Consider the following 24,521-nt stretch of genomic DNA (forward strand, 5'->3'; position numbering starts at 1 on the left):
AGGCGGTGCGGCGCCCCCCCCTGCCGCTCCTGTCACTGCCACATGGGCCGAGTTAATGGGATTATAACGATCCGGAGCAATTAGTGCGGAGCGGCGATCGGGGCCATTAGCACAGCCGTGCTTGGAGTGAGCCGCCACGGACCTGCCGCGAGGAGGGGGCAGACCCCGGCTCCTGGAGCAGATGGAACCGGAGAACCCTAAAGGGCCGAGGCATAGGATGAGCCCTGTGGTGAAAGCCCAGTTAGGCCCAGGCATCTGTGTCCGGCACTGAGGTGGGGATGGCTCCTGGTGCCTGCTGGTGCCAGGGACAGGCAGAGTTGGGACCGTCGAGTCCTTCATTCCGCCCACTGCCAACACCTATGGAAGAGTTGTCCCCGGTTGGGGTTGAGACCGGTGTATTTCCAGAAACAACCTCGTTTGTCTTCCTTTCCTGGGGAAGAAAATCGTCTTGAACCCCAAGTATCTCTACGTACCCCGCGTTTCATGGGTATCGAGTATTTGTGGATTGAAACGCCACAAAACAAACGTACAGGCTGGAAAAGTTCCCTAAGTATTTATTTGCTTCTAAAAATGACACTTTGTTTCACACAGCAATGTGACGTCTTTGTGACACAGCATGTGACACTGCACTGCAGTTTTGTTCCACTGGAGAGATTAAAAATACGCACAAAATGACTAAACTAGTTTAACATCCCTGTCAAGAGAGTTTGATTATCTCTCCCATTTGTAAGGGTTTCAATGGTCTACTAAACAACCAGAATTTTCCTAGTGAAAACATGTCCTTTTCCTGTAAAACCTCCAGAAGCAAGAGAAACCACTGGTACACAGAATTATTTGTAACACAGCTACTGTTGTGCTATCTGCATTTATCTCACTTTACCTGCTAGGGCTAGGATCAGAAAGGCAAACCAGGCCCAGTCCCATCGACAGTAGCCAGGGAGGCAGATCCCCAGCCTCCAGTTTCTGCTCTGCTCTTTCCACCCCTGTTAGAAAAACAGTGGTTCAAGGTATGGCAGCACCACCTGAGGCTGACTCCTGACTGAATGGAAACCTCGGGGGCAAAGAGATTAAATGCAAATGCTCCTGTGTAGTTGTGCAACCCAAGCCAGCTGGTTTGAAGCTGCACTCAGGAGCAGATGTGTGCAGGCATTCCTAAAACCAGAGTGCCAATGGACTTTTTATTTGCGTTGTCAAGACTTGGAGATGAGAGCACAAACAGGGTAAGCCAAACTCTTGGAGGCATTTCATAGAAGTCTTGTCTGTGTGCTTCAATGTCACGCTGATGCCCCGTCTGCCAGGATGAACAAAACTCAGAGAAAGCCACAGACTTGCCTGAGCATATCCCCCCTCTCATCATCGACTGCCACTGTAGCAACCTTGGGACTGAGTCTTTTCCAATTCCTGGCCTGTGGATCACATCTGATTTTTCAGAAGCAAAAAAAAAAAAAAAAAAATCTGTACAGAGTCTGAGCTAAGGGTTTCTTGTCAAACTTAAAGGCTGAAGTGAAATCTTAGGAATGCTGCTACTTATGTAATTTCTTTGAAACCAGACATTTAAATAAGGGCCTCCTAAATGCTTTTTTTGGATCCTGAGTTATCAATACTCCACAAAGCTTGGTCCTTCCCTCTTGAAAATTATTACCTCAGAAATAAAAGCAAGAATCTTCTTATTTATGTACATGCTCAGATTTAGCCTCAATACTGAGAAAAATCCTCAGCCATTTTTAATTTGCTCAAGAATTACTGCACTAAGTGTTCCAGATCTCTAAGTGCTTGGGTCTCTATATTTTTGGGCTGTGTTTGGCTTAAAATGCTGCCAGCCAGGTAAGAGCCTTTTCAATGTTGTTTTAGTATGAACAAAATGGAAACATTGAGAATTTCAAACAAGAGGCAAGTAAGTATTTTCTTGGATTCATTGGTCTTTCTGTAGTAAAGGACACCATTTTTTCCTAATGGATCACTCCAAAGGAGTGATCTTTTGACTAGTAAATATTTATCTGGTGTCACGCTCTGTTAGCTGGTACCAATGGCTAAATTTAGAAAGGCTGTGATCCTTCTTCTGATGCTTCTTTTAAGCTCTACTGGGCAAGTAGAAGGCTTAGGAATTAAATGAGGTCACTCCAGTGCTAAGGGTGCTCTGAATTCTTTCAATGCTATTAAAAGTTGCACAGCTCATTTTTTGTTTCCTTCTTTGGTATGACTGAAATAGTTTTGTACCAAGTAGATTGCAGTTCACTAGTGATCAATAGAGTCCTCTAAAACATACTAAGGCTGTATTAGGAACCAGTACTGGTTTTTTGTCTTCACTAGCAAAAACATGTACACTTTTTTCTGGGAAACATGCACACTTTTTTTTGGGAGAGACAAATCCAAATCCCTCTCATTATGTCAAATTCTAGTGGAGAGAAGATACTTTTTTTTTAAACTAATATTGAAGATTTAACCTAGCCACATCTGAAATCAAATCCACTTGCAATGTCAAGGTAAGGTTCTAGGTTCTCCGTAATGGCAGAAAGACAGTCTTGTCTATTTTAAGCCATTGTGATTCAAACATACGAAATGTATGTTCACGTGATCAATATAAATAAGTGTAGTAACATAGCTGAAGAGCATTTAGCATATTTTGTTTTGGATCAATGTGAATATATGCAAATGAAAGGCTATTTAATAATGGTTTTTGCTGCTTAGCTGACAGAAACCAGTTTTGCTGAAAGCAGCAACTGTAGTATGCTTGTTTTTTCAGAAAGTTATCCCATCTGGAAAATACAGTCTTAACTGGAGAAATAACAGGTGCTGTATTTAATTCAAGGCCTCCACTTGGATCAGAATAAGCCACATGATAAGAAATTGTTAAAATCGTGCTAATCAGCTTAATTTGTACCTTCAGAACAACATGAAACAAGGATCACTCACAAAATACCTTTATACATCCACAAAATAGATAAATCCTCTCATTCTCATTTTTTGTGCTAGTAAACCCATTCTCTTACTCAAAATTATTACAATTTATGTTTTTAATCATCTTGATACTCTTCTCCATCCTAGTGGTAAGCTGATGACCAGAAACAGAGGCAATTCTTTGGTAAAGCCTCAAGAGGCACAGCACTCTGAAGTAAAACCAGCATGAACTGCAGGGCTGCTGCTCATGGAGCAGATAAAGCACGAAACAGTGAAATCACATTTAGTCTGGAAGGAAGACATCAGTAGTGCTAATGGGGCAAGCTTCAAGGTTTCTGGTGTTTAGGGCAGATGACCAGAGGTATGCAGGGCATTATGTAAGAATTTAAGTATCCCTGGGATTTTTTGAAATGACCTAAGCAAGTTCTATGCCAACATTTATTCAGATTTTCTTTTGACTTCCTGGAATACCGAGAGGAGATCCTTGAAACAAAGCATAGAAACACTTTGGAACTAACAACTCTTTCCTATTATCGGATGGCAGAACTTCCTCAGGGATGCAGGGAACGAGGTCCTGGTTTCTCAAGAGCATTTTTGTGGTGCTTTTTTATTTGCTTGAAGATAATCTTCACAGCAAGAATTTGTATTATTATATGTACTTCAAATGCTACTGAACTCCTTAGTTAAATTGTTCTACCCACAAACCTGTCCTACTCCAAATATCTGGCTCTGAGTAGGAAAAGGAAAACCAATCCTAGTTTTCTACTGAAAGCCTTCACCAAGCTGTGAATTGAACATACTTTTACAAAACAAAAGTGGAATCCTCTACAAGTTCTGTAAAACGCACATCAAATCCAGTAGATAAAAAATGTAATTTTGATAAATTCTGTTCTGTTAATCCTACTGTAGAATGACTTGGCTCTTCAGTAATAGTCTGTTGAGCACAAATAACTGTAAATGGAAAAGCTGTAGCTAACACCCTCATTAGTTCATAATAAATGTGATGATAAAGATTTAAAATGTGTTCATTTCTGTTTGTAAAAGCTACCTTAATGGTGTCATAACATCCAAAACAGAAGGCCTGGTGTGCAACAATTCCCTGTACTGAACCACTCAATCCCTGTAGAGGCCAGGAAGTCCATCTGTCTTTGCAATTTTAATAATGCAGTCCCCAGTTCCTGGAACTGTTGCTCAGCAGCACCTAATAGAAAAGAAATGTATGCACATTGTCATGCATTGCAGACACCCTGCTTTTCAGTACAAACTGCTTGCATACTGAAGCATTTAAACAGAGGAGATCATTGCTTTGTCTCTTTATTAACAAAGCATAGAGACGTGAAGACTGTATTCAAACATTCAGTGACTTCCATTTGCTGAAACACTTTCCAGGTCAAATAACTACCATTCCAGTGCTGCTGTCATTCGGCAGAACCCTTATGTATGAATTCTCTTGCCCTTTCTCTGGGAAGAATTTTTCCTATAAAATACCATGCTTTCACTTCTTCCCCACACATTCTTACTCAGATGTATGAGAAGCGTTACTTGTTTCAGCTTTTCCATAGTGTGGAGCAAAAGTTAAAAAATCTGTGTGATGAAGTTAAAAAAGTTAAAATTATATGTGTAGATTTTTCATCAGTTTCCATCTCTTGGGATTCTTTACAGGTGAAAACATGGCAGGCAATAAACCAACCTTTGAAGGAAGAGCTACAAACTGCACACCTGCTTATACCACAGGCATCACAAAATTATTAATTCAGCTCAAGTACAAGGCATAGGGAGCAACAGGTGAAGCAAAGCAGCCAATTCCTGGGATAACCTTGCACAGACAAGAACCAGAGTTAAGTTGTCCATTACAGGAAAATCAGGAAAGCCAAGAGCCATAGATTCCCCTCTGTACTGCCAAGCCTTCCAGACACACTTTCCAGGAAATTAATTTCACCTATTTGAATGAATGAAATGTATCAAGAGACATAAACTACCCAAAAATCATCTTCAGTTGAGAAAATCTTCAGCTGATACTCCTGATACAGAACAAGGATGGTCATTAACTCTTTAAATGACACCCCGTAATGCCATTAAGTTAGCAAAAAACCAAACTCCTCTGGTTTCTGTACCCCAAGTTGGCAAAATGCAGTTAAAACTTCTCCCTACAGAGTCTAAACAAATGCAGAACTGAGAGCTATGCTACAGCACTGTTTCCAGAGAATTTTCTTTCCCTCTACTCCATCCTCTTCTTTGAAGATTGTATATTTCTTATTCCTTTTATGGTTGTAATTGTAAATTTTTAAGTAACAGAAACTATTCTAATACTACTGTGCATTGGTCTGCCATTAGAATGAAGTAAATATAAATACCTGAGGCACATCAGGTAAACCTGGCACTGCCACTTCAGAGATTTCACTGCCTTCCCAGAATTAGCACCATGCTCTGAGCTGATCTCAGTGGATCTTGTGGCAGTCTCAGAGCAATTCCTATACTTGAGCTATTTTAAAATTTTTTTAAATTTTTTAATTTAATTTTTTAAATTTAAATAGTTTTTTAAATTTTCACTTGTAAAAGCTGATCACTGTAGAAGAACCATTTGACATAAATTTGTAGTGGTGATATCTGACTTAGCTGTGTTGGCCTTAACTGCATCAGGGCTACATCTCGTGTAGTAAATGCAGACCATGTGGATGTACCCAAAATCACTTCTTATTTGCCACTTTGGTAACAACTCTGCAGCTGTAGTATCCCATTTCCTGCCCTGAACAGAACATGGAAGAAAGCATCCAAAGACCCTGAGCTTCAACAATGGATATGCCACTTTGCTAAATATTGTACTTCTAAGGAAATTAATCTTGAGTGTTATTCATGGAATGTTTCTAAAATTTGAGTCACAAGCTCATACACATGTAAGGCATCTGGAAGCACTTCCAGGAGGGAGATTTTAAGAACTATAAACAGTGTTATTTAAACAATACCTGTTTTACTTTTTTCCACTGTAAGAAAAGAAAGGAAATAACCTTAAACTCTTTACATAAAAAATGACTGTAATTGAAAAAGGACTGCTTAAGAATTTGCATGTGATACCAGGAGATTAATCTAACTTTAGTGACTGACAGAATTCCTCCTGGTCAGCACTACCAGAAAAGCCTGTGGCAAGAAAACTTTCTGGCACTGTAGTAAAGAACTGTCAGCAAGAGAAATCACAGAACACTGGATTATGTTTACATTATCAAAACCTAATCAAAGAAATCCTAAAAGAGATAACCTAAGACAGAGACAAATGAAGCAGATTTTCCATCTATTTTCACACTAAACAAATCAGATATGAAGAATTTATTTTCCATTCTGCTGATATGAATGAATTTCAAGTAATTTGCCAAATGCCAGTATCAACATTTCCTATTCCAAGACCAAGATTTCTTGTAATTAATTCCATGGGAGTAGACCTGTATGCCTTTCAAGAATCCATCTGAATGGAAGGACATTTACAGGCACTGCACTAAGTCATTTATCATTTAAGATCAAAACCCAGATTTTATTCCTGCAACAATAAGCTACACAGCAAACCTGCCTCTTTCTCTTGCTATAAAATAAGCTTATTACAAAACCTTATCAATATACCACCCCTAATTACCAAGCATGCTGAGGGAAAGAACTGCACAGCTCTTGACCAGATCTAGTTTGTTTATCAAAACTAATATGCAGATTATTTTTACCTGTTTTCCTTTGTCCTCTTTGGACACAAAAATGTATTTGCATTTGTCCTTAAAAGAAACCTTTAGAGCTTGTGTTGAGAAGTACTGTGTAACACTTGCCAGACCACCAATGCCAAAAACTCTGCAGAGAAAGAAATGGAACTTTAAAAATAACTAGAGATTTTAAAATTTCCAAAGCTTATACTAAACCAAGAATATTGTACAATATCTCTTCTATTTGGTATGAGCTGCAACAAAGGCCTAAAATCTTTCTTTTCAGGACCTTTCTTTTTCAAGCACTTGTTTTTGGAAATCCAGATTGATCTTGAAATTTACCAACAGCGTATGAATTTGGTGTTAGCTCTAGAAAAATCTCAAACTACGAGTGAAACATCAGTAACATGAGAAATAGCTCAGATTTTTAACTTCCTTACTTCATCCATTTCTAGGACCAGGGATACCTATGGAAACTGCAAGAGAGCAGAGTAGTTCCAGGACTGTGCAGACATGGCTCTCCTGAAGCAGCCTCCCTACGCATTTTGGCTGCCAGAGAGGGTGCTCCCACTCCATATTAGAGCAATGCCAGATGGCTTATACAGGTATTACAAACTTGGTGGCACTTTAAAAATTACAGTATTCTTCTAAATGAAAGAAAGGGTTCTCCTGGACACCAAGATAAACAGCTACAAGCGCTGCAGCAAAGACTGCTTGCTTTCCTCCACGTTCCTTCTTCCATCTACCAGGAAATCCAATAGCCAAACCTCACATATTTTAGACTTTTAAGAGGTGTAACAGGGTAACTCTCGCATCATCACTTGATTTATACAGGGGGAACACAGCTAACACATTACTGATGTGGTTTGTGTGCCTCAGACTGAACTACTATTGCTCATCTGCTAGGAACCATAAATCCTGGAGAAAGCTGATTAGCTAAGTCTTCAATCATATGCTTGCACTTCAGGCCTCAGACTTCTGCTGCTTGGAACTAAAGCAACTGCTGAGTGATCAAGACAAGCTGTGAATCACTCTGTGAGCACTGCAAGCCTTTGATTGACTGTTTTAGAGGCACCCCAAACAGTGTCATCTACTAGTGAAAACAAGATCTAAAGATTTGGTCATGAGAAGCCATGAAATTGAATTTGCTTTCCCAAATACTTAAACCTTTTGATCCCATTGTTTAAAATGCAAGTCTAGTATGCATTTTAGGAAAAGCACTCATGACAAGCAAGTAGAATAAAATAATAAAACAAAAGAGAAAATGCATTAAGTAAAAAAAGAATACAAAATTAATGCTCTACTATTCTTTAACAAATATAGATTTTTATTATGAAATTACGAATATAAAATATGCCAAGTCCATGCATAAGTCTTAAAACCACCCTGCCCTCCCCCATCCTTCTTTGTGTCTTCAAAATTGCATTTTAACAAATAAAAGTATTATTTATAGTTAAAACTCATGGAGTCAAGTAAACATCAGCCACACTATAGTCCTCGAGTGTGCAGGAGAGCAAAAATGATAAACCATTAGTTTTGTGAGGCTAAGTGCCAGGAATTGTCGAAAAGGTTTCTCTCTGCTTTATTAACACAATGCTACTGAAAACATTCAGTATTTTTCAGGCCCTCAGAGGTGCAATATTTTAACTAATTGGAAAACTTTTTTCTTCCTCCATCCAATTTCCATGTTCAGAGAGTACTCTGAGGATCAGCTTACCATTTTATGTTGCATATTGTACACTGAACAGCAGTGAATGCACAAATTATGTGGTGTTTTCATATAATAAAGTTATGACCAGGATAAGAAACAGTGATAGCATATAAAAATAAGAACTTTGGTTCTCTGAAATATTTTTAAGTATTCAACTGATGAGCTCATTAGAATCACCACTGAAGTTTTAAATTTCATTTTAAACTTTTAAACACTGAGCCATACCACAAGGTATTTGATTTTTTTAAAGCTTTTCAAAGATACCCCATGGTGGCACCCAAAGGGAGTTCATTTCCCTTTATATGGGATGCTCTAAAGAATTAACACCCCCATGCAGGATGCCTGAGTGTGCAGGAAGCTCATCTATGTAGCTAAGCCAAAGGACAGTTTAAAGGCCAGTTCCACAGCAGCTTCTGTCACGGAGTCATGGAAACAGACATAACACTCCTGAGGTTTGGGGTGGAGAATGAGTCTCCTGGGGAGAAAAAAAGAAAGAACAAAAAGAAGGTAACCATCACAGGTGTTATTTTTTTCTCCTCAAATGGTAGATTCTAGTTGTACTGTGAGGTTTCAGTAGGGAGTTAAAACAAGCTGCTGTGTAAGACACTTGGCAAATTTCGATGTCTGTCCTGTGTTACTTTACCTCTTTCAATACGTTGGATTTTTAAATCAAGCTATTCTCTACTCAGTTTTTTTCAGGCTGTGTAGAGGAAAAAATCTCCCGGTTTTCAGGATCTTCTGTGGTACTGGTCTGTCTGGTCTACAAGGTGAAATCAAGGTCCTTGGGAGCAAGGCCCAGGATTCATGTATTTACTGATTTTTAAACTTAATAACATCTGGGTAGTTACATTCCCACATATTAATCCAATGAGCTCTTCTGGGGAAAGAGCTAAAATAGAAAAGCTGTTAATACCTGTGCATAACCTTGTGTAGCATTATAATTATTTTTCAAAAGATACCAACAGTAGCGTAAACATTTTTTAATATTTTAATTAAATATTTTAATTTTTCCCACACAAACTGCAACTATGTACATTCAGGGTGGGAAACAATTTTTTTTCTTTTTTCTCTTTAAACATCTTCCTTCCCAAAGGAAAAGCCTCTCCAGTAATTATAACTGTTCACCTCACTTGTTTGTATCACTGACTCAGCAATTGTTAAAGGTGGAAATTCACACCAATGCAACTTCCCAGTCCCCTTAAATTAAAGCTACCTCAGTCACTCAGCTCAAGTATTCCTGTGATGTGCTACAGTTAAATTTATCTTTAAAGAACACAGTGGCACAGTCAAAATGAAAAACTGGAGGTGAAATTTTTCTATAAACTTACCCCACAACCCAGTAGTTCATTGTTGGTGGTGGTTTCTTCTGGTCAGTCCAGTTTTCAGGAGAGCACTCAAACAGAAGTCCATGTTCTCTTACCAGATCTGGGTCCTCAGCTGCCTTACTCAATTCTGAAATCCCACTGCCTGCCTTTTTCTTTTTCTGTAAAATGACTGGTGAAATGTTAGTAGAGAATGAAACATTCTGACATAAACACGAGCAAAGATAACCATGTGATTTCTTCAGGACTCTCTGATGGATGATACTGCTGTCAAAAAGCCAGGCTTAGAACAACTAACTTGCTCTCATGATTCTTTTCTCCACAGTTTTTTTACTTTGGCATCAAAAGGCTTTTCAATTGTTACACAAGCTGGAATTAGACACATGCTCCCTTTTTTGACTTTTTTTCCCTTCTAGTTAAACACTGTTTTTCTAAAAAGACATCTGAGATACTACAGGTCTTTAAAAAAGTGTGTTTCAACAGCTAAAGCTCTCACCTTTCCTCCTCTGTGTGCCTCCCTAATTAAGAACTGTGATAGTAAGAGTCTATTGAATAAACTTGGCCAGGCAGGAATTTCTTTTTGTAAATGAACAGCTGAAGCACTTTGCTCAGAGCATTTTCTGACTCTTAACCAGTACAAGGACATAAGAGCACAGAAAATAAAGACATTTTTGTGTTTTCTCGAGCTTTTAGAGCTCTGTTTTGTACAGAGCTTTTGAATAAACCTTGCAAAAGTTCCAGCTCATCTGTGGATCTGCCAGGGAAACTCCTGCTACAATCAGTTGGTTCGAAGATGAAAGAAAAGGTTTTCTTAGGAAACAACTCAAGGAACTTCTGTCTGCCATATGCAGAAGCAGAAACCACATCGTTCAATCTGCCTACAGTATTGAAGGTGTGGGGGCTGAAGATCTGGAAAAGATGGTCAAAACATTGTATTTTGGGGTTTAAAACTACAGAGCTTACTTTTGCTCAATTTAAGATTTATTCGAGATTCCTGTACATGTTTAGAAGTTTAACTGTGAATTTTCAGTTGTCAGAAAGTGAGGCTAAATTAATTATTCATCAGTTTACAGTAACTTTGCATTACTGGTGCAGTTCTCTGAATCCTAAACCATAACAGTATTTACCAGATGACAAAGAATATGCAATATAATAGTACATTTCTGTATTTGATTTTTTTGTCATGCACTATGAACAAGGCAATTTTCTGGTTATTCTTTTACATTCTCCTTGTGCCATAATACAGCCTGCCAATTTCAGCATTAATTGCTGGAGCCAATATGCAAAAGACTACCCCAAATTTCACTGAAAGAGATGTGTTCATCAGTTATTTCTGATTCTCAGAGCAGAATGAACTCAGTTTTATGGCTTCAGCTATAAAGTGTCTATTTAATGGCTGTAGCCAAAGGCAATTGACGGTAAGAAATACTCATTTATTCTCTCTGCTTGCTTTTGGGTTTCTGCATCTCCCAACAGAAATGCCCAGAATACATGGCTCATTGCCAAAGCCCTACTCAGTCAAACCCCAGTGTCATGTGACCAATCCACCAAATCAACACATATTTTTAACACTTAAAAATTCCTAGATTTACGAGGCACATGGGTCTAGCCAGAAATGTCTTCTTCAGTAACATCAAAGAAACATTGAGAAAAATTATATATATTGTTATTTGCAAACTTGCCTTCATTCAACTTGTACTGTTATTTCCCCTTTTCTCACTTAACTCACTTGAATTGTCACTTTAGGATCTAAAAAATACAGCTGACAGACGGTATTCCACTTTGGTTTAGAGTCTGCAGACATGCAAATACAGCTGCTCATGAACCACTGAAATAATGAAGTGAAAACAACCTTGAAATACTGAGTTGAGAATGTGATTGGACAGAGAGAAATCCAAGTTTCCCTACCTCTTTCCTCATGGACTGCTGGAAAATGGAACGAATTGAAAGGCAGCACTGGTAGAAATTCTCAATTAACTGGGGGTGGATGGAGCCACCGAGATGTGCTACTTCTTTGTGAGTTGGAGTAATAAAGATTCCTTGCATCGTCTCCAAAGACAGATAGTGGAAGAGGGTATTCTCAGGACCAGATGTCAACCTTAAAAATATTGGAGAATTCATTTAATTAAAAAATATAAAATAATTTACAACTTCTGTTTCTTAAGACAGAATTGTTTTTCTAGCTACAGTAGAGTACAAAATGGATGCAGGCATTCAAAAGGTTCCTACCTCTACACCAAGGAAATCCTGCTAATTTTGACTGTCAATTTAAAAAACCAACAAATTAAAAACTGTGGTACACTTGTGTTCTCAAAAGATGTCTCCAAAAAAGAAAAAGGAAAGAGAAATAAAAGCTTTGTTCATTGTACACCTACCTAAAGGCAATACGGAGGCACAAGGTTTGGATATGTGTGGTCCAGAAACTTCTGTTTGAAATTCCAAGGTCACACAGATGTGGGATGTGTGCACAATACTGACAAATTATTCAGAAACATTTGCCTTTCATCGTATTATTTCAAATTTTAATGTTTAATTAAGCTCTCAGTTTAACAGATTCACTTCTGATAATCCTTGCATAACAAAGCTTTGGTTGGAATAAAATAATGTGGGGACTTCTGTGATCTGTGTATATTAAAAAAAAAAATCCAAGCATGGCCTAAAAAATGAAATACTTAATAAAAAATAATTTCTTACTTGATAGAATTAAGAAATTCTGTATCTTTCTCGGAAGGGTTCTTTTTAAGGTTTCCTGAATGCAATGGGTTTGGCAGGGTGTGTTTTCTCCTAGTGGCCTGAAAAACAAGCAGATAGATGAACTAACAGAGAACACACAGCTAAAGAAAGAACAAAATCAAACCAACAGAAAGAAGATGACAATGTAGCATTTTTAATAAGGCCCAAACAGTTACATCAGTTTATATAAATGTATTTTACAGCCTATTTTAGACTAAACTTGGTTAGAAGCAGTTGTACAACTGTACAGCAATTAGTTTTCATCGGTTATTTTGGAGATATTCTCCAATTATAGCTACTTTTTTTTTTTAACACAGCTGTGCCCACTTCAGTCATGTGAAATCCCCAAATATTTACAAGCAATGATAAAATAAAAAAGTGTGATGGTTTTGAGGCTGACTCAGAGCTTCCCAAGGCAACAGAAGTATTTTCTACTGAGTTCAAGGACTGTATTCTTTTATAGTGTGCTTTTTATAAAAGTTACCTTGAGTTTGAACAAACTGCCCTCTCCCCTAAGCCCCCCAGAACTTTATCAATTCTCTCTGCCTCTGTTCTCTGACCTGCTCCACCACAGGCTGTGGATTGGTGCTTTCCTCTTCCACGGGCCCTTCGCTGCCCTGCTCGGCCCCTCCGCTGCTCCTCGTGGGGCTCTGCTTCCGTGTGCTGAGGGAGGAGTCCCCGAAGAGGCTCCTTCTGCTCCCCGGAGTGCTCGCTGCTTTGCAGGAATTCTGCAGCTTGCTTAGGATGGGTGAGGTGCTCAAGCTGTCTAGCCTGTCCCGTGCTGCAGGAAGGAACCAGTCAGCACAGGCTAAAGGTGGAATGGAGGGAGAATCCAGCCTCTCCTCTATGCTGGCGTCTATTCCTTCCAGCTGCAGTATGGTTGCCTTGACCTGATCTACGTAGATACAGTCTGGCCCTGGATGCCCAATAGCTTTGGATGCACAGCCCCCTGCCTCCAGCAGGACACACAGCACAAAGTGTCTCTGTAAATACAGACAAGATTGCTTACAAACTCATCAGCTGTTTGCTTTAAAGAAAGTCCACATTTAAAAGAACAGAACCAGACATTTCTGACATGAGTTGTCTGAAAATGTGAGATCATGAAGGTAGAAACATTTTCAACTGAAGTGAAAAGGCATAAAAATAATGAGAATTTATATTAAACTTTGCAAGCTTTGCAGATGTATAAATAATGCTACTCTCTGGGAAGTTCTATCCCACAAGACAGCTACAATTTGAGTATTTTGCAAAATTACCCAGTGCAAGGCATGGAAAGTGTTGATCTTGGTGAACAGCAGACAACTCACAACAGCAAAAGAGAGCCTCAGAGAACAGGCATGCTGCAGCTGTTAACTTACCAAACCAACTATCAGTAAGAAATATCTTGCTTCAGGTTCCCTGTATCCTGTCAAACTTGACTCTTCACATGGCTGGAGGTGATGCTGTGGGAACACTTCCCGCCAAATCACCAACTGCCCAATCCTCTGCTCCGCTGCCAGGGGTAACAGACAGTAATGCCGGCAGTAGAAACCCACATCAACAAGGTCTTCCTTTGGCAAGTGATTACCAATCAAGTAACCCTTTAATTAAACACAGAAGAGGGAGCGTGTTCAGTGAGAAATACACCACCACCATGTGGCACTTCAGAGTACTTTTCATACAGAGATATCCCTGCTCCACGTGCATTGAGATCCTAAAGTTTCTGGCCACAGACTTTCCTTTTGGTGTACAGTTGTACAACAGACAACACTGAGATTTTGCACTACATCTAAATAATCAAAACACTAAACAAAAAAACCATCAGCATATATGCAAGTTACCAAAGGCAAGCTGGGCCTTCCCAGCCTGCAAAACTGCTACAGTGTTAAGGTGCTTGAATTCTCATTTAATTCCCTCTCCAAAAATAGTGTGCTTTTACTGGAATTAATAAAATTTCCAAAGAAGATCCACAGAATAACAGTGGTGCCAGCACTAAGGGCTTCACAGCTGAAGTGCTGTCATGGTAGATACTGTGCAGTTCCACTTCTCTCATAACACTCCCAGCACAAAGAACAATTGCCTGATAAAATCCTTAAAATGCAAGTTTTCTTACAGCAAAGGCTGTTACCTTCCTCTTTATACTGTTGATTGCACTGTCTATATTTACCAAAGATAAATAAAGTTATGAATGAGGCCAAAGTGAAAAAAAGCTGTCAATACAATTTCTCAAGTCTTGGATTTAAAGACAGATTAAAAATAGAGAACCTGCTGTAAAAAAATGGGAATGAACAAAAGAGTTCCTATTAGAATATCCTACAGTGTCAGTTAAACTGACTCTTATTGCTTTCTTATTACTGTCTTTCCAATCCTTGGATTGTACACCAAGAAATTCCAGTTTTAAAGAAGTATTTTTGTTCTTACTGTTCATACAGTACATATTTCCCAACACTGATTTTTTTCTGTTATGGTGTTTGAGTTTTAGGGCTGTTACTAGAAATACATGCTTAAACCAGTCATATGTTCATTTCAGATTTGTGAGATTCTGAAAGACTAAATTAGATTTCTAGATGCATTTTCCTAATCTTTAGGCCTTAATCATTAATACTACCTTGTAAAAGAGACAAGAGCCCAGAATCACATACAATCTTCTCATGTCATAATAATCTTCAGACTGTTGGAGGGAAAAAAAAGCACTGTATAATTTTTAATTCAGCATTTTTATTTTATTTACCAATTGCAAGTGAACTAATTCTGCTCAATTGTAATCAATGTATTATTTAACACTTTCATATTTCACCACCTCTTATTACCAGTGCAGCAGTTAATACCGAGCAGTTAAGGGAAATACCAAGTTTTTAGCCTTCATCATTGAATTTTGTGTCATTACAATTTTCTCTAAAAATTTCAGCTCAAAATAACTAGTTTCCTATTTAATTATTCTGTGTTCATAAACTATTTTTGTTAGGATATGTTCATTCTCACAGTTAATAGCAAACTAGCTTTTAGCATAACTACTGACACCAGGGGCCCTCCTAGAGTAAAACTTAAAGCATTTTTTTCTAGTCTTTGACATTTTACCCAAAAGATACCCATTCATTCATTCATCTTTTAATGCTCAGTGCTCTCCCATTAGTAGCACTATTTTTATATGGATATACTGTATTTTAAGTAGGTGGAATCAATTTCTGTGCAATTAACTGTAACTTATAAACACTGAGTTCTGTAAATAATCATCCAGGTTGTTTAGTGCAGGGATTCTTTGGAATAGAAGTTTAAAGTAACTGTTGTGGAATGTGAGCTCAGGAGAGCTCTTTCATTACAAAGTAAAGCTGAATGGTCAATCTGGTTACACCTTGCACAGCCACCAGTTACTTAAGCAAATTACTATTACCTCCTTTAACAGTAGTAAAAATAAGTAGAATTTGTAATTGCTTTCTGTAAACTGGAAAATTAAATTCTGATTCATAGATGTTTCCAAGTTTACTCACAATTGCTTGAGAAAGAGACAGTTATTTACAGAAAGATGAAATGTAACAACAATCACGTCTGTTGAAATTAGCGTTTTTGTAGACATCATCCCATGGACTTCAATTATATTAAATAATGGATTTTCAGTGACTAATCCTATAGGATTATAATATGTTAAAATATTAAGCATGGAGAGAAATTCAGGATAAACTGCTTTGACTCCCACTTGATTAAAAGAAGTTGATGGATTTTGAAAATAGTGTTTAAACCACTGAATATGACAACAAGGAGATACCTGCAATACAAACAAAAATAAAATGTTTACCAGCTCTGCAAAGTCAGCTGCTTCCAGATCACTCAATGCTGTGTCAATTTCCATCTGAAACATTCAAAACCCACTTTTTAATAGAGATTTCCAACACAATAATTTCCAATAATAGCACAGCTTGCTCTGTCTTGCTCGTCTCAGACTGGGTTTCACAAGTACAAAGCGAGTGGATAAACATCTGCACCTCTTTTTTATTAGTAACATCCAATATCAAGAACACCTGGAGATACCAGACTGAAGAAAAATCCTTCCTAATTGCTGTCAATTCCCCTGTTCTTTGGAACTGTACAATTTTTCTGCTTGTGTGCCTGCTGACCCCAGTGTTTGGTACAAAGGAGATGTCACTCTTACTTTCAGTGTGCTTTAAAACACGAGGTCTAGAAACAAACATGGCTCACTACTGCATCCAACTGAGTTATCAGAAAGATCTTTTATCCAATGGGTTTAAGTTTTTTGTCCCTATGGAAGTTGCCAAAACTCTCTCACACGTTATTTTTGTTCTCCTGAAACTGCTTTAAGCTTCCTTATTTCTCTAACTGCAAGAGCTGTTGGTTAAATCAAGTTTTACTAAGAGTATTTTCCTTAGTCCTAGGCACTGAAACTCATGACATAAATGTGCTGCTTAATGAAAAGAACCTAAATCCCGTAATTACAAACTTCTTGGGCTGTGCTAACAGGCTGCCTCTAATTGAAATACAGCCAGTTTTCAAACAGAGAAATGTCAGCAAGCCTGTTGGCACTCAACAACTAACCAGCCTCTCAGCTTTTCCTCGGTCAAAATTTAAATGGCTTTCTGCCTGAAGAACTGACATTTTTAGTTTTATAGTCCTTACAGAATATAAAGATCTTCACCAAAACGCTAACTGGAAATGTCTTCTGCAACAGCAACAGTTCTCTGGCAAATGTGAATGATCTCAAAGAACTCTGGAAAGTGATGTCTGTGTTGTAAGTATCAGCAATGCTGTTTTCAAAATCCCTTTAACACTTACTATTTTATAAGAAAAAAGCAGTCTGCAAGCTAAACTGGAGACCAAAGTGCAACAGAGTCTCTACAGAAACTTGAGAGACAAAAAAAAGCATGGAAAAAACCCCAACAACAAATAGTAAAAAAACTACAGGGCAAGGTGGAAAGAACTAAATAATTGTCAGTCTGTGACTAAAGATAAAGGAGAAGACAAGTCTCCTTTAGAGGAGAAGAGGGAGAAGGCCACACTAGCAAAGAGAAATCTGTTTATAACTTGTAACATCCCTGACAACTCTTACTGAATCATGGCAAACCTGAAATCATTCTGCAAACCCTGTCAATAGTAAATTGAGAGACTTTAACCCTTCATCCCTTTCCCCCCAAACACTCCCATGAAAATTATACACTGAGGTCTTACTAAACATAAAAATCAGAAATGCAGGAAAGTCCTAGTTAATGCTATCTTCAAATAAAGACCTATAAATTACAGAATTATGCCACTGCAGAAGAAAAGTAATTTTGAACATCCAAACTTGGGCCTTTCCCAGAGCCATTCTGAGAAGCAATTCTAATTTTCCATCAGGCAGCCTCGAAGTTCAGTGAGTACAAGGTTCTTTCCTTTTGTTGTTGTTGCTGACGAAATAAGTTTGGATAATGGAGTTTATGGTCAGCTCAGATTAGAATAATATTCTAATAATTACAATTAGCCTTAACTATGTTATCTACAAACTTACAAATATTTTGGGTCTCTCCATGAAAGAAAACTCTGAATTTAAAATTTCCCAGCTGTTTTATTTGCAATAAATCACAGTAGATACTCATTAAAAAAACAAACTCTACCATGACAAAAATAACATATATTAAACTGGAGTCACAGATATTAAAGTAATGTAAGTGAGGTTTACAACTGGCAGCTATAATGTTATTTACTATGACCTACCAGTTGTCTTACTCCTGCTTAAAGCACAACTTGGTTTCTAACATGGAGGTAACCTGGCCCAGTGAAATGGTGCAGAAAAGCTGTGCCTGTCTGGTGTCAACGAATGACATGTGGGTATTTATTATGATTTTGCAACAGCCATTTAGATCTCTCCTAAATTATGAGCAATACATGGGCTTCTAGAATAATACTTCCTGCCTGCCAAAATACTTCAATGGTCAAAATCAAACATACAGCTACATACCAGGGGCTGCTTTGCATATACTCTTCCTAGATAACTCTGAAAGTCACCAAACTACAAAACTACAAACTACCTTCACAATGGCAATCCTATGGGAATGATAGTGTAGCTCCAAACTTGAATTTTATAGGAAAATGGATGGTCTGGGATGGGCAAAGCACTTGGGTAAATCACACAGTAGCAGCAGAAGACAGCTGCATGGAGTTTTTGGCCTCTCCTGCACAGGTTTTCCGGGAGAGATGTGAGAAGGATGTCCTTGCTACCTTGATGTCCTGAGGCAGTGTCAGCCAGCGCAGGCCTGGGAGGCTGTCTAGGAACAGGGCACTGCAGGAATCCTGGTGCTGAGCACTGGGGCTGGCACTGGACTGGAGCCTGGCAGGATGAAGGGCACGCTGGAAGAACAGGTTGAAAAAATGATCCAGGCGAGAAACATTTTCCACCTGGCAAAAAGCACTGGACAAACATGAACTCCAAGTTAGAATAACACCGAGAAATTTGCAGCTTGTTTCTATAACCCTCAGTGCTACACAAGTCTCTTTGCAGCACGATGCTACACTTGGATGTATTTTTAACAGGAAAAAAAACACTAGACTGATACCCAGGCAGTACCTACAAATAAAGAGCAAACTAAACCAGTATGGTTTAGTTCATAGTAGATGTCTTAGAGCAATTTAAGACGAGTGAAACATCAGTCTCATCCTTTCGGAAACTGAGATTTATTCTTTATCTTTCTCTATGGCATACACATATTAACCCTGAATTAAATGCAAGAATATGACTAAATTCACCTGGGCAATTTTATTTAAGTAAAAGTCAGACTGAAAATCTCCTGGGTGATTTCCAAATGAAGAGAAAGACACTCACTCTGCCAAATGGAGTTGAGAAGTCCAGAGTGTTTACTCTGTAAAAAATGTAACACTGATACACACATATGTTTTACAGACACAGAGGATAACACTTGCAGAGTGCTGCTGACATCCACAGTGACTTAGATGATGGGAATGATTTAACCTAATCAAGGACAAAACTTTCTGAAGTAACAAAGACTGCTTAAACAGTGTCTTACTACTGTTAAGACTGAAACCAAAAAGCAAAAAGAACGGAATTCTGTTTTTTATACAACTGTAAAGGAAGATGCAAAGAAAATCCCTGGAAACATTAAAATTAATTCTACTATTTGTCTTTTTCAGTGAGCACCAATGAAATATGAGTGACTGAAAAGAAAATATTTTTGAAAGAACTCACCTGTCCAAAGAACTGTACATGAATGTCAAGGTCCTGACAACATCTTCAATCATGTTCCTCAGCTGAGAAAGTGGCACACTAACAAAAATTAAAACATACAGCTATGGTTACAACATCTTTACCATGAATAAGCAGTCCTCCTAGAACGTGTAAAATATGTAATATTAGTGATGTTATTCAGCAGTCTCTGCAAAGTATTTGAGTTTACCAAATCCTAGAATATCACTCTTTTCTAACTTACATATATATCTGGGATTTTATTCTCTTCAGAGGAAATGAAAAAGAAACTGCAACAATGGATATATAAAAGATGTGAATAAAGTCAATCAAAATAGTGGAATCACAGGTATAAAAACTAGTTACAGTAAAAAGAGTATGCTTTAAGCCCTCCCTTTCTTGCCTTTTTTGTTAGAAAAGTACGATTTGAGGACACAAAATTTAAAGGAAAACAAAACCTTTCATTTGAAACTCACTTTTCTTCAGGAAGGCCAATTACGAGCAACTTGTCAGATTCTTTCCAGTAAACAACTTGAACCAGTTTGTCACATAAGAAAAGGGAGGAACTAGAAAAATGAAACCAGAAGTATTTCTGTTAACACGATGAAGTTATAAAGGAGTTGAAAACCATTTCACTGAACTAAAAATCCTAGTCACTGCTACCCACTACAAAGAAATTCCCCCAAATCAATGTACATCCAGGCTGAGCAGTCCAACTTCAGGCATGCTGTTGTAGTTGAAGTGTTAACTGCCTTAACAGGTTGAGTTGCTCTGTTTTGTCTAGAACTTGATGCATGACCCATGTTTGCTGTACATCTATGTATAAAGTAATAAAACAGTAATTACATTTCAAATGCTTTTACCTGATAATCTCGGTACCAGTAACACTTTCCAGTATGTCAGACAGTGTGAGAAATATCCCTCTCACACTTTTCAGTTTTTGGGATGCTTCAGATATGGGGTACTGATAAAGAATTTCTTGCTGTGAAGAAAGTTAGCTGTTAGTTAAGCAAACCAAAACCAAAACCCCTCCAAAAAATCCCCACAGAAACCAAGATACTGATCTTTTTTTTGTGGTAACAGTTGGGGTTTTTTTAAACATGAAATCTTTTATCATATCCTTTCATATGATATTGAAACAAGCAGTGTGCTGCATGGGCATGCTGGGAAGTTCTAAAATGCGCATGAATGTTTCTGACAGTTTTAAATTCTCTATTTTATAGAAAAGCATCACTTATTTAGAATCATCATTACATGGAGAAATGTAAAATGACAAACAGTGCGATCACTGCATTTAGAGCTTTAAGTACACAGTTAATATATCTGCTGCCAAGAGGGAGGAAGAAATCCTTTACTGTGAAGGTGCTGAGGCATTGGCACAGGTTGCTCAGAGAAGTTGTGGATGCCTCATCCCTGGAAGTGTCCATGGCCAGGTTGGATGGGAAGTGGAAGGTGTCCCTGCCCATGGCTGTAGGGTAGGAACTGGATGATCTTTAAGGTCCCTTCCAACCAAACCATTCTGTCATTCTCTGATCCAAGTATTTGTACAGTTCTTTCAATATTCAAATTCTGACTTAAATCATCATCAGACATACAGCTCTTCAAAACTGACATAAGAATATGAAAACTCCAGTCTCTCTGTATAACCCTACCTAGCTGCTTTACATGTATAGCATAAAACATAACTGATGAATATGCTCAAATTTTAAAATACACCATTAAGGTTTCTCACAAAACATCCGACCAGCATACTCTTATACAAGCTATCTTGAAACTAAAGCTCCATAGAGATAAATATTTGTGAAGTTGTTTTTCTTTTTCTAACAATGTTTTTAAAATAATTTTTATGCAAGTACTTTCAAAAATTTTGTATTATTTCAGCAACCATAAAAATACAGTAATAAGCAAACATGATTCCACCTCATTTATCGCTTTCTGCCAAATAATGATGGGCCAAAAATAACGCATGTAATATTAAGCATATCCACCACCAAGATTATAGTTAATTATCCCTCTACACAAACAAACGAAACCCAGGCATGATTAACTTCCCTGTGTATGTCACTAAGCACATTAAGCCAGTGCCAACGCCCGTTGGAAAATTTTCCTTCATCAAGACTAAAAGAATGCAAAGTTTCATTACAGAAGGACCTGACAAACTCTTCATTCATACCCAATTTAACTAACTCCATAAATACTCATTAGTGACAAGGATCTTTTTTTCTGGAGTCAATCCCTCAACTGAAGAAACCCTGCTCTTTCTAATTACAGCACTGCAAAGGGCTAGAAAGAGCCTTTTCCCCCCTCCTCACTATGAACTGGGGCCTTTACACAAAATTTGTTTGTGAATTATCTGAACACATTCGCAGGGAAAGAAAAGCCAACTGTAACGAAAGGGCAGAGCTGTTATCATGTATGGATATAGTGATTTAGCAAGGGCCAGGACATGCCACCAGATCAGCTGTCTCCAAAGCAAGCCCAAACGTCACAGGCCAGTGACAATGGAATTAATAAATGACAAGTAGCTCATTTCTTAAAGTGTAAATCCTCCCTCAACCCAACCCCCCAAACCTGGACAGACTCTTCTAGTAACAGTAGGAAGAACATGAACGTTATTCCTTTTAAGACATGCTATCACCAAAACCAGGTCAAACACAAAGATGTAGTGTTGTACACTGCTACAAATAAGGTATAATTGTAATACCCACCTTAAACTAAAATATAAACCCAGGCAGGATTGACCTTACTCACTGAGAAACTGTTGCCATAGGGACACCCCTCACAGGCATACACACATCCCAAATGATTGCCAATACTACTTCCCTGTATAGCTGAGCAGACAGAGCTTACAAGTCTTAAAGCTCATTAATTCTATTTTAGGTGCCAAAAGCGCACAAGTGGGAGAATTATTTACAAGTTCTAGTTGCCATAGTTTACACAGATGTGATCTGCATACTGTGCCTCCTCTGGATATGGGTAAAGCAGCTTATTAAAGGATCATTTATTTTTATTGTGCAGGATGGCTTTGGTGTACCATAACTTCACTTCTCATTTAAAGTACTGTTTAAATAAAATCTGGGACAGTACATCTACAGGATAGAAGTTGCTTGAAGTTCAGAAAATGAAATTAAAGACAAATGCCTTAAAGAAGGCAGCATTCTTTTGTAAGGAAATGTTATAAAGAGCTTGATTATATCAGCAAAGAATCTCTCAACATATTTGGGGCTGCATAACAGCCAAGACTCCTCAGGAAACAATTATTCCATGTTGTGAAGGGACAACAAGGGCATTACAATCCCTCTTTTACCTCTGCTCAATGCTCAGGATTAATCCCGTTTCTTGGGAGAGTGTAAAGAAACAACGGGGCAAGAAAACAGCAGTCAATTTACTGTGAAGTGCAGGAATTGCAATCAGGCATTTACATGTGTCAGAGAGGAGCCAGAGGCCCTGAAATTTTTTTTTTTAATATTTCATAAAGTTTACGTGGTCAAGAAAACACTTGTCTTCAAGTCTACAGCAACTGTCCATAAGTGTTCTATCCATACAACACACCAGTCTTGGCTACTACATATTACGGTATCATGGAATTTTCTAGGGTTCTCCCCAGCCCTGTCTCAAGAAAATAAAATTGAAGTCCACTTTGTGTAGCTGAAACACTTTTTCTCTATTACACATCACCAACAGAACGTAGACTTGTACCAGTTGAAAAACAGTATAAATAAAGGAAAGGTATTGCAATCTAAGGAAAGCAAAATGTTTTCCTTCTGCTCCCCACTCCATCACTGTCCTGTCATCCCAGTCCCTGGGGACTGGAAAAACCTATGCTTTGTTTGACGTCTCCTCACCAGCAATAATATAAGATCACTGGGACACAATGCTAAATTTGAGAATTCACACAAGGGGAGAAGAGTCCTTTTCTAAATGTCTGTTCCTAAGAAGTCCACTTTGTTCACTTGTCATTTCCAGACTGGGCAAGAGGCCAACCTCAGCTCTGCGTCCCTGTGTGAAGAGGAGTATTTGTAGCTATGGCTACATCCTGAACAACATCTACACAAACTTACAGTGGCTTACATGTACACTGGCAAAATTTTCCTGAAGAACACAAAAAGGAAAGAGATGTGAAAGGAAGCTTCACAGGACAAAGGAGAAGTACTTCAGAGCTCTAAAATGCTGCCCAAGCAAGAATCAGCAGCTGCCTGCTAACAGCAGACATGCCAGAGCCCTCTAAGAAAAGACACATTAGCATTTCAAAACAGGAGGAGCCAGACAGATTATGGATGTGGACTGCCAATAGCTCCTGCTGGATGGAATTTTTTGACTAGGCAGATCTCGTAATTCAAATTGGAGAGGCGTGTTGAAAACATCCCGGTGAGCATCCGAGAGACAGCTCGGCACTGGGGCACGAACCTCGGCTGTGCAATCACCACCCTGGCCTGCTCCTCACCTGCTGCTGCTCAGCAGCGCTCAACTGAGCTCAAGTACAATTAAAAGTCTGTCAACAGTGTTCTGTTTCTTCCCCCCTGGAATTCCAGGCCTTATTTCTGCCAAAATGGGTATTTTACGAATGATTCACAACTCCAAACCATTAGCAGGATTTTTTATTTATCCTTTCACATCAAATGTCGTAGCAGCTGCTGTGGCCAGTTGTTACCTTTCAGCTCAGCGTTATTTAGTCAGCCACGTACCTCATCCTTGGACGTCTCAGAGTCCAGTTTCAGCGTGAGGAACATGACAATGTGAGGCACATCCTGCACAGCCTGCTGGAGGTCCAAGCTGTCCTCTCCCCACAGGAGCCGAACCAGATTGTTCATACTTGACTGCGCCTGTTTGCTCCTTTGCTGAGAAGTTCCTTCGGGCTCAAATACTGAGGTTTCAAATGTCAGTTTAACCTATTAAGGTAATTAATTACTGTGAAAACGAGGCTGTACTTACAATTGCATTCCAGTATCAGATGAAACAGATGCAGCTTGAGCCCTTTAAGAGGTCAGGTTTTCTCAGCCTCAGCTTTACTGATGAAG

The 24,521-nt window shown here is 38.5% G+C and overlaps 2 protein-coding genes across 2 annotated transcripts in view; both read right to left on the minus strand.

The window, feature by feature from the left end:
- HSPA4L (heat shock protein family A (Hsp70) member 4 like) overlaps positions 1 to 339 on the minus strand; it is a 25,086-nt gene extending 24,747 nt beyond the window's left edge. The window contains exon 1 of the mRNA XM_017736891.1: positions 37 to 339. Coding sequence (XP_017592380.1) covers positions 37 to 339 — 303 coding nt within the window. The remainder of the gene's footprint in view (positions 1 to 36) is intronic.
- A 7,537-nt stretch (positions 340 to 7,876) lies between these two features.
- Positions 7,877 to 24,521, minus strand: part of INTU (inturned planar cell polarity protein) — a gene marked incomplete at its 5' end in the record, with an annotated part of 34,839 nt that continues 18,194 nt past the window's right edge. Inside the window, 13 exons of the mRNA XM_008635729.2 lie at positions 7,877 to 8,761; positions 9,615 to 9,769; positions 11,517 to 11,706; positions 12,303 to 12,400; positions 12,902 to 13,324; positions 13,700 to 13,921; positions 14,929 to 14,991; positions 16,114 to 16,167; positions 18,525 to 18,714; positions 19,507 to 19,584; positions 19,980 to 20,069; positions 20,367 to 20,485; positions 24,189 to 24,392. Coding sequence (XP_008633951.2) covers positions 8,650 to 8,761; positions 9,615 to 9,769; positions 11,517 to 11,706; positions 12,303 to 12,400; positions 12,902 to 13,324; positions 13,700 to 13,921; positions 14,929 to 14,991; positions 16,114 to 16,167; positions 18,525 to 18,714; positions 19,507 to 19,584; positions 19,980 to 20,069; positions 20,367 to 20,485; positions 24,189 to 24,392 — 1,998 coding nt within the window. The remainder of the gene's footprint in view (positions 8,762 to 9,614; positions 9,770 to 11,516; positions 11,707 to 12,302; positions 12,401 to 12,901; positions 13,325 to 13,699; positions 13,922 to 14,928; positions 14,992 to 16,113; positions 16,168 to 18,524; positions 18,715 to 19,506; positions 19,585 to 19,979; positions 20,070 to 20,366; positions 20,486 to 24,188; positions 24,393 to 24,521) is intronic.

This window comes from Corvus brachyrhynchos, unplaced genomic scaffold (assembly GCF_000691975.1).
Source record: "Corvus brachyrhynchos isolate BGI_N302 unplaced genomic scaffold, ASM69197v1 scaffold105, whole genome shotgun sequence".
NCBI lineage: Eukaryota > Metazoa > Chordata > Aves > Passeriformes > Corvidae > Corvus > Corvus brachyrhynchos.